Source organism: Zerene cesonia, chromosome 3 (genome assembly GCF_012273895.1).
Source record: "Zerene cesonia ecotype Mississippi chromosome 3, Zerene_cesonia_1.1, whole genome shotgun sequence".
Taxonomy (NCBI): domain Eukaryota; kingdom Metazoa; phylum Arthropoda; class Insecta; order Lepidoptera; family Pieridae; genus Zerene; species Zerene cesonia.
The window spans coordinates 8,504,252-8,515,195 of record NC_052104.1 but is presented as its reverse complement, the minus strand read 5'-3'; the positions used below and the strand labels follow the sequence as shown (position 1 = coordinate 8,515,195).

General features: G+C 31.5%; 1 protein-coding gene across 1 annotated transcript in view; it reads left to right on the top strand.

Annotated features, from left to right (window-relative positions):
• Window positions 1–6,459: 6,459 nt before the first annotated feature.
• LOC119837384 (putative carbonic anhydrase 5) overlaps window positions 6,460–10,944 on the top strand; it is a 7,095-nt gene continuing 2,610 nt past the window's right edge. Inside the window, exons 1-6 of the mRNA XM_038362953.1 lie at window positions 6,460–6,657; window positions 7,228–7,354; window positions 7,758–7,860; window positions 8,050–8,162; window positions 9,519–9,642; window positions 10,253–10,425. Of these exons, the coding sequence (XP_038218881.1) occupies window positions 6,471–6,657; window positions 7,228–7,354; window positions 7,758–7,860; window positions 8,050–8,162; window positions 9,519–9,642; window positions 10,253–10,425 (827 nt within the window). The 5' untranslated portion in view covers window positions 6,460–6,470. The remainder of the gene's footprint in view (window positions 6,658–7,227; window positions 7,355–7,757; window positions 7,861–8,049; window positions 8,163–9,518; window positions 9,643–10,252; window positions 10,426–10,944) is intronic.

Here is a 10,944-nt window from a genome sequence, read left to right as displayed (position 1 = left end):
GCTTTATAGATAAAACTTTTAAATAATAAAGCTATATCGTTAAAAATCTATATTTAAATACCGATAAGATATAATAAAATAATGTATCAATTCAATATATTTTAATTATTTATTTATTTAACGCATAGGATTAATTATGAATGTGGGGATGTTTAGATGTTTTGTAATGCTACATATTATTGGAATAATAAATTTTATTATAACTCAAATATTAAAAGAAACTGGCTTAACTTATTGGACTCATAATTAACCTCAAGCAGCGGAATGTGTTTATTTAATTAATTTTTTAACCAATATGCTCAATAAAGAAAGGAATTAGATTTAAATTATAGAAAATTTTATGCATCATAAGTTAGGACGGTTTATGATATTATGATAATTATAATGCCGCCGTAATATTGTAAAATCTGTTAGATTATAAATTATAATGAAAAAATTGTGAACCGTAGAAATATTGTGATCCGCAACATTATCTTGTAATATTATGTGTTATTTTTCTTTAGACTAAGTATAATAAATACATCGGAGGTATATATTATGCCTAGAATTGCCGTTTCCCAAACAACTTTCACGTTATGAGTCAATGGAACCTCGCGGGGTTCTAATTCCAGTGTAGTGTCTAAATAAACCCATGATATCGAATGGCCATTATAAAATTAAACGGTTTACATACAAAAAAATAATGCATGAAATTGTAAAAAGTATGTTACACATCACAGTTTTTCGACTGATTTCAATGAATCAGTTTTTACAATTTTACAATTAGACCAAATTAATTATTGCTATTTTTAATATGAGCTTTTAACGACAAAATATCAGTATCTTTAAGCTAAACCAATCATAAGCCTAATTCTATTATAATATATTTGCTAACCTTGAACATTTTTCTCATAATATATATTTCATTATTATAACCTGTATGACATACTTTATTGTAAATATATTTTTAAAGTTCATTGTATTTATACGTTTGTTGATATTTATAAGTGATAGATGTAAAGGAGAAAGTAAATTATTGAATTAGATTTACAAATAAGGGCTGTGAAATGGTCACTATAATACGTGTATTTTACCTGCAATGTATAGAAAATTTTATAAAAAGACTTCGTTGTATCATTTGTCGAGTCATTTTATTCTTTATTTATTCCCTTCAAACTTTATTTTCGTGAAATATTAGAATATGTACAATTTTTGTTGTATTAATGCATTTATAATATTAGCTTGTATAGATTTCGTTTTTTTGGTAGTTAATAAGCAACAATGATTTATCATAATCTTTTGCTTATATTGATAGTTTTAGTAGTTACTGAAACCTTTAATATTCACTTTCATTCTATACATTGCTCGTACAGTACGGAATGATAAATTTTACTCATTTATGTTGAGTTTTTAGTGGTTGTGTTTTTGTGTTCTTTTATTTTTATATGATTTTGTTGGATTATAAATATATACTTATAATGATGTTTCGTCTTTTATTGTCTGTCCACACCTGCGTCCGTCCTATTGTTATAGTATAGATGATGTAATATAACACCAGAATATTATCAAAAATATTCATTTAATGCGTTGCGAAGTTTAGTATACGTTTTAGAAGGTGAGTCTTTCTTTAAACTTAATAAAGCTTGCTATTCTCTAAATTGCCGTAAATATAGGTCATTATAAAAATAAAAATATGTTAATGAATATCTTTCAAAGTAAATTTAAACATATGAATGAATTATCCTTTTTACATTATTAAATTTGCTTTGCTCAATTAAGCTCGATAATAAATGAAAATTGTTTAACAGTGTTTGTTTATATATTCTACTTAATACTGTTAAAACTACGGAAGCGAACCTTTATATGTTTTGGTGCCTTATGGTAGAAGTGGTAGACCGCGGCGGCACAGACAGGGCGCTTTTCGACTGGATTCTAGCGAGCCACGAGTGGTGTAAGAAAATCTAGTAAAGTATTATGTTATCTGTGGTAAAAGCTAGATAATCTAGTCGCATAGCTGTTAGATCGTTTCGAGGAACAAACAACCTGAAAAATAACTAATGTTGTATTGTATTCCGATAATAGAGAGAACAGACATCCGAATACATAAAACCAGTTTTATGCAAGAGCTTATTTGCAAAATATTACAACACATGCATTTAGTTAATATCATCATTATTAAAAGAACATACGTGATCAAAATTAATGGCAGTACGTGAAAAAAAACATATATCCTACTAATATTATACACACGAAAATTTGTAATTATGGATGGATGTATGTATGTATGGATGTTTGTTACTCTTTCACGCAAAAACTACGGAACCGATTGCAATGAAATTTGGTACGATAGCTAGACAACTGACAGAACACATCGGCAACTTATTATCTCGATATTCCTACGGGATATAGACTTACGCGGGTAAAACCGCGGGGCGCAGCTAGTAAGTCATATGTAAGTGTACACACCGTCACCTGAGTGCAAAAATTGATTTAAAACATGCTAATAATTGTTATCTGCCATATGAATGCGAAATATTAATAAACGTAGTTCAAATATCTTCGCATCGGAGACATTATTTGACATCAAAGTGTCCATTAAATCATCTAGTATCTTTAACCCAAATAGTCTCGTAAATATAACAGCACACGTAAAGAATCTATCTCTGATAAGAAATGTATTTCGCTTTATAATTTTATCGCTCCTTAATTTACGAGCAAAGGCAATATAAGTTGAAAAAGCCATTATTTGGTTTATCGCCCTTCATACTGTAATACCGAAGAACTTACGACATTTAACACAAATTCTACGATTGTACACAATTAAAACCTATATCAACAACATTACATACAAGTATTAAAGAATTGAAGATAGCTATAGTCTATCTATCTTATATCTGTGAGTTAATCAATCACTGCTGAACAAATGTACCAATTTCATTTGATACAGTTCAGAGAAAGAGAGAAAGAGTTTGATAAGAAAGGCAACTAAACATGAATTAATAAAATGTTATGTGTTAAATAGATGTTAATTACTAGAAACTTAAAACTTATTCCATATGCTTTTGATTATGGGAATGAATGTTATGATAGCATTAGCATAGAAACTTACGTCCCGGAAAAACATTTTTTTTATTCAATTACTATAAGCGCTACTCCCTCCTCTATTTGAAGTTCGTGCCAACGAAGCTAAAAAGGCAGTAAATGATATGTAATAGTAACTTAGGTACTATTTGCTATAGTATGTAGTAAGAAAGTAGTATTAATTTATTATCTACTATCATTACACGTGACTGGTAGTGACTTCAGATATATGGAGTTGGTAGCGTTGCGTTAAAAATACCCAATATAGACGAGTAATCCCTAGCTATATTCACTATCAATACATTACCTCTACCAATTACTATGTAGGTATTAGGTATACAAATTCAACCCATCTGGGTTAATAGAATCACGGAATCTGAAGATCCACCTAGGGTGTACCTACTTTTGATACGGACATTTGTTGTCGATGAATGTATCTAGTTCTTTCAAATAAAGAATGCAATATATTAATAATTAGTCATATAATTTAGATCGCTGCTTAAGCGATAAGACCGCCTGTTGTGCTCTTCATGTTATTATTATGTTGTTATTTATATCCTGTTTTTACTCTTCTTGTAAAGGTGCACAATAAAGAGTTTTTGATTGATTTTTGATTGATTGATATTTAAAACTAGACATATAATCTAGAGAAACGCTTTATATAAAAAAGGCAACCTGCTTGGGATGCTAGCTAGTCTCCTCCTTCATGCATAGGGATAATAATTCAAATAAATTTTCTAATAATCTCGTACATCTCACGACATTGTAACAACTGACAACCTACAATCAGTGCAGATATGAGTGCAATGTAACTTGAGGTGAGACAACCGGTCCATTTCGTGTTTCCTGTGGGTTCAGATTGCCGTATTATCTTATCTCCTATAAATAACCGGATATGTGAGGTACGGAGCAATGTAATAGATATTTAAATAATTTAAAATTCCAGGAATAGTTTTTCAATACAATGATTGTAATATTATATAGCATTCGATTCAGAAAATATTGTTTAATTGAGCTATTCCTATAACAACAACTGAGATCGTCCTATCATGGAAATTTCTTTTCATTATTTAAACTCGCACATGCATGCTACTGCATGTATTGGGCGAAATTGGCCATAGATATTATGACGTAGGCGTCCGCTAAGAAAGGATTTTTTTAAATTGTACCCCAAGGGGAAAAAAAATAGAGGATGACAATTTCTAACATGAAAATTTGCTGAAAAAGCTGCGGGCAACAGCTAGTTAAAATATAAAATTTCGCATTCAATTTAATATTACATTACAAAGTCACAAACCCGATTACAAAAGTATTACACATGTGTTTGTATAAATATGAAATTTAAGAATCAAAAATACATTCCACGATATTCATATCCGATTTATTATTTAATAAACATACGAGATGTTATAATATTGTTAACATCTTGTGAAAGGAACCAAGATTCATTCGGCTATTGTGTCTCACCGGAGTCAGGACAATGGCAAAATTTTTAATTATTGCCATCTTCTGCTCAGGTCAGTACTTGCTTTAAAATAATTACACCTTGTATTGCCAGAGAAGATTTATATTAGATTCTTATTTCTATGAGTGTGGAATACTGTGTCTGTTATGTATAAGAAACATTAATTGTAATAATGAAGCTCTGAAAATGAAGTAGATTACTTTTTTACTCTATTTTACGACTGCGAAGGAGAGTTATGTTTATCGAACGTGTGTATGTACATAATATGACTGTATGTATGTCCATTCTTTGGCACGTTCTACAAACCTAACATAAGGTTGTTAGTTAACAAACTGGCGCCCTCAAATTTAAAATTCTCAGTATCTTACTAATAACCAAGAATAAACTAAAGATTTTTTGAGAAATCCTTTAAAAGGCTATATAATGCCAATACACGCGTAAAATGAAACACAAGAAAATACTAGAGTCTTCGTAGATAATTTACAAATATTATCTACAAAATAAATTTCTGGACACTGTCGCTTATATGTCTTTATCTCGTATACGTTCTTTATAACCCTGTACTGACTACTATGTTTTGCGAACAAAGCCATTGGTTCTGCCAAAGCAAAACCTGGACCCTCCATCACTCAGATTTTAAAAATTCTGTAAATTATCTGTCTAAAATCTGTCTTCTTCTTTCATAGAAACTTCTCCCTCATTTTCATCCCGTTCAGCCTGAGATAGCTATCAGTCAGTCATTAATAATAAGTCAGTTATTATAGTATTTTCTTGTGTTTGATTTAACGCGAGTATTATACATTTAGAAATTACAAACTTTTTAACCCGTGACCACGCTCGCTGTAAAGTGTTCGAAACGTCGGGTTAATAATATAATTAATAAATCGCGTTAAATAATCGCGTAAAACTTTTATCCATTATTTTATCCGTTAAAAAGTTTTTAATTTCTAAAAGTCAGTTATTCTTTTATACATTCAAACTGTTAATTATGCTACAATTTTCAGGAACAAGAAGTGTTCACAAGGAATGACAATACAGTAAAGACAATTACGTCATACTACACACCTAATTATTTTACGCATTGTTTTCGCGATTGTTTTAGAGTACTGATATTGTTACGATGTACAATTTTAAACATCGCATTTTACTAGCGATTCGTCCCGGCTTCGCACAACGTGATACTTGAATAGCATATAGCAGATATTAATGAAACTTTTTGAAATCGGTCCAATAGTTGATGAGATTAATGCGTTCCATCAAGCAAACTCTTCAGCTTTATATTATTAGCTGGTACAAATTTGCAAGCGAAAAAGACACCGTCTTATCAATTTTAATTAAAAACCCACGTATGAATCCCCATCCATCATGATTATTCTTAATATCAACTGCATTAAATCGATTTCTTACGAATCAAAACTAAAATGTATTTCTTTTAAATGATGAAAATGTTTCCGTTTTGTTTTCTTATAGATTTAGCTGGATCGGTCTCTATTTATGGGCCTGTGTGGACTTATGATGGTGAGTTATTTGTGAAAGTATGTGTTTAATTATGGCTATTAAATTTAGGAATTCCATTGAAGCTCATCTTATATTAATTGTTATCGATAAAGTATTTCATAATTTTCTGTTTTGTATATGGAATTATCGATAATCAGATATTACAATATACAAATTCCGATTTCATTAGAGGCATAGGATCTGAGCTTAACCGAGAAATTGAAATCCAGATTTGCTAGTGTATTTTATCATACAATATTTTAAAATTTATAAATCATGACTTTTAAAAAATGTTGCAATAGAAATTTTAACGTAGTTCACTTATTCCTGATATATCTACATTTTCTTATAATCTTACAAGATGTAGACTGATATAGCCGATAGAAAATCTCACGAGAAGCAATTACTTCTAGGATATTCGTGATATATCGATACCCCTTTGGGGTTAATGCTTACAGATGAGAGCTCTTGGCCCGGTGCGTTCTGCAAAAAGGGTGTGAAAAGACAATCGCCGATAGACATACGGACAAACGAAGTTATACGCGACTTCGAGAAGCAGTTCATTAAATACGGAGAACTGAACTTCACGGGATATGAGTCTGTTTTGATGACTGGGATCAATAATGGTCATACCAGTAAGTTGTTTGATGTAAAGATGTCATTTGACACCTATTAAATACTTATTTATGCTGTGTTTTACTTTTAGTTTATTAGAGTCGAAGGATTAAGCTTTTACATGCAATTTAATTAATATATTTTAAAAAGTGAAAGATTAGAATTACTGGCAAATTAAAAATCTTCCTATAGCAATAGTTGATGGGTGACCATAGACCACAGAGCGTCAGGATTTAATATAATTATAGAACATTAACAAAAAGGTCTCATTTGGGTGGATCACAGATCACCTCACCTGATCATATGCACAACGTAGTCCAGTGTAATAATACCTATATTGTATATGCTGCAGTTAAAATCCGCCCTCCGACAGTTAGTTTTTAACGAGATTTACCTCGTTACAACCAGTAACAAATTCATTTATTTAGAACTAATTTTAACAAGGGAAAACGCGTTGTAAAGAAAATCTTGTGGTTTTAACGGTAACACATAACCAATAAATAGTCACATAACTCAAGTCTAGAGTTTCTCATTTGCAATCCTTCTTCCAAGTACAATTCAAACGATATTGCACCAAACATATTTTCCAGTCCAATTCAGCACAGATGGCGACAATTCCATGCATCCAACCATCAGGGGCGGTCCCCTCAAGCATCAGTATAGATTGGAGCAGTTCCACTTCCACTGGCTCTCGGAACACGCGATAAACGGAGTGAAGTATGGAGTTATTTTAATCGATGTGTTTAAATTTTAATTCGCCACTATGTTACACTTTGATAAAAAATGTCTCTAAGAACGTGGCAAGAAAACCTTTCTATAGAAAAGTGTATAATTAACATATTATTATTAGAAAGAAAATATTTTGATAATTCAGGTATAAATTTAAATTTAATTCCTCTCTGGCAATTGGCAAAACTGGCAAAAGAAATTCGACTATTTTTTGAGATTGTTTCCTCAGAAGTTTTGATTGGATTAAACGATGTGATGTTTTTAATTTTGTTAGTCAGTTTTCCTTGTGATCCCATTTAAATTATGTCTCATTTTGTAAATTTAGGTTTTTGTTAAACAAAGAAACAATATTTACATACATAAAATAATATCTTAAAATGTTCGGTGACAGATTTCCAATGGAAATACACTTCGTCCACGTTCGTTCAGACTTGAAAGTGTCAGAAGCACTCAAAAAGAGGGATGGTCTAGCTATTATCTCTGTGTTTTGTAACGTAAGTATTTACAAAAGTACGAAATCTGGATAGCCGCTAATATCAATTCAATGCATCTGGTGCAATACTTATTAGAATTTACGAACATACGCAAGTACAATTCAATATTTAAATGCATGTTTTCAACACAAATCAATATAGATTGATGCATGCTAAAAAGGGGTACATAATATGTTTTACAAATTTAAGGTAAAAGCAGATTTAACTGTGGAAGAAGAAGAACCTTCAGAAGAGTTGATACAATACATCCCCCAGTTGATGAGAACAGCTGATAGGATCAGTGGCGTTCTGATAGATATCAGGTGAACTTATTAATTATTAGGTAAAGGCCATAATTTTCAAACATATAGTACACTAGCTGCGCCCCGCGGTTTCACCCGCGTAGGTCCGTGTCCCATAGGAATATCTGGATAAAAACTTCCTATATGTTATTCCTGTTGTCTAGCTGTCTACATACCAAATTTCATTGTAATCGGTTCAGTAGTTTTTGCGTGAAAGAGCAACACACACACATCCTTACAAACTTTCGCATTTATAATATTAGTAGGATAATAGGATATAGTAGGATTTATGGATCAAATGTTAATAGTAATAAAAATTATTTTATTTTCGAAAACGAAACGGGCACTCACAATATTATTCAGGAAAGTTCATCAATAACATCGTATAATCTAAATGTATTGTAAAAAGTGTAGTTAAGACCACGTAGTGGTTAAGAGTCGGAATTTTCAAAGGACTGTATGTTGGCATCAGGTTTCCTCATAAAACGTAAATGAGGAAGTTTTTAATAAAACCACTTTAAGTAGTACATTGAATATATTCTGTCATAATCTTTGCTTGATTCTTAGATAGAATATTATAGAGATAGAATATCTTGAGACGAAACATATTTGAAACATCTACCTTATTTATTTATTTATAATGCTTTATTGCACAAACTTAGAAAAACACAACACAAGCAATACAATAAACAGATAAAAAGGCATCGTTTGTACAAGAGGAGGCCTTATTGCTTAATAGTGATCTCTGCCAGGCAACCTCGAACCATCTTACGTTATGAAAAGTAACGTAAAACGAATAATTAATTATTTATTATACTTTCATTTTTAAAGCAAGATTATAAATCTTTTTGCGAAATAAGTTTTTTTTGGTAAAGTTACCTGGTAATACCTAGGTAATTTAAAAAGTAATTTCATTTTGCGTAATCTCTTAAGACGATAATTCGTTAGGATTATTTACGATATCCAGTTAATCCTTTTACAAATATAATTTCTCCAATTTCCCTACGTATTTATTTTACATAGCATAAATTACCTTTATTTGCATGCAATCTGAGCACCAGTGAAGCAAGAAAAGTTTTATTTAAATAGTGTATTAAAAGTGTATATAATACTAGAATACGTAATAGATACGAAAAAAAAACGCGGGAAAAGCTATTTCTGTTGCCTTTATGTTATTTAGCTACAACACTGCCAAATGCATCAAATTCCTTAAACTACCTATTTATTTCTTTTCCGTATTGACTTCTTTTAACATTTACAATTCTTATTTTTTATCATTCTGTTTATTTTTTAAAATAAGTGCACTATATGCATATGGTGGATTAAACTTTTCCTTTCTTTCATTTATAACATCAGTGATGAATAATTTGATTCCAGAAAGCTGTTAACTCTAGACAAACGCTCTTACTACACATATTTGGGCTCACTCACATCTCCTGAGTGTAACGAGGTGGTGGTGTGGATCATCTTCATGAAGCCCATTCAAATAACGGATGCATTGGTAATCACATTCCTAAACCCTCGCCTTTAGGATCCTAAATAAGAAGGTTATAGAAAGGCCTTTTTGGCATTTTCACGGGAGAATAATTTAGCTAGTGAATTTTTAGTATCTCATTAAAATTTCAAAGTGTTTCCTCTCTACAATATCCTTCGATACACCTTATAATAAAGTTACAGACGTAAGAATTTTATTTTCTAGATAATTCGTCACAAAAATCGAGCTTCGATTCGAAACAAATTACGATCTTAAATCTTCAGAATTCCTAGCGTAGTAAAAAAATAATACAAAACAATTGAAAAAAAGTTGAGGTGTATCAAGGGACACCCGGATGGAACGAAGTTCCTTTCGTTTCTATAAGAGAAAGATAGAGAGAGTGAGAGAGAGAGAGAGTGAGAGAGACAGACAGAGAAACATCCGCACGCCGCACAGCTTAAAATAGCTTACTATAGCAAAGTGTCATTCCAACTGTTCGTGAGGATTTTTTCCGTCTAGCTTCCTTTCACAACGCGCGATGAGGAACTTCGTTCCAAAACCTACTGACGATATTGTTCTTACTTAAATACCTAACTGTGGAACAGATGCTTGCACTTCACGGTGCTTTTATTTCTAGTACCGTATATTCGGCAAAGTTGGCGTGGGCCGGCATAACTTCCGAAGCCTGCAGAAGGTGAGCCACCACCTCGTGTTCCAGCCGCCTCCGGAGATGATAACCACACCCAAAGCTGTGAAGATTCTGTCCAATGTTGTGAGAGTGATACGAGATTTCTTCCATAATGTTACGAGGTATTTAGTTAGACTACTTTCGTTTAATATATTTTAACATAAACTTACCTGTCAGGGAGGCCCGTTTCCTTTTCCTCATCCTTCCCAAATGTTTTCTTATTACTTATTTCTATTCTTATTCTTATTTCACCCTTACCAAATTAACTTAATTCTCAATTCTCATTTCTAGTCTTCAATCTTTTTGAAAAGCGTGTCTATTTCTGTTATACATTTTTAAGTTCTCTTGTGAATTATATTTCTTAGTCAGAAAAAATTGTTAAAAATAACCAAATGACCGAACATGATTACCGAACCTATTTACAGGCTTAGGTTTTTATTATAGAAACTTATCACCATATAAACTATCAAGGGCTGGTTACATCGCTTGCTGGTCGCTGATAGACCATTTGAAACTCAATTCAATTTTTTTGTTAATGGCAATTTTGCTTTGTACAATTCTGTCAGTATCACGTTGGGAAGATTATACACGATTTAGAAAATTTTTCTATATTAATTGATGTCAATCAAATTGCAGATATA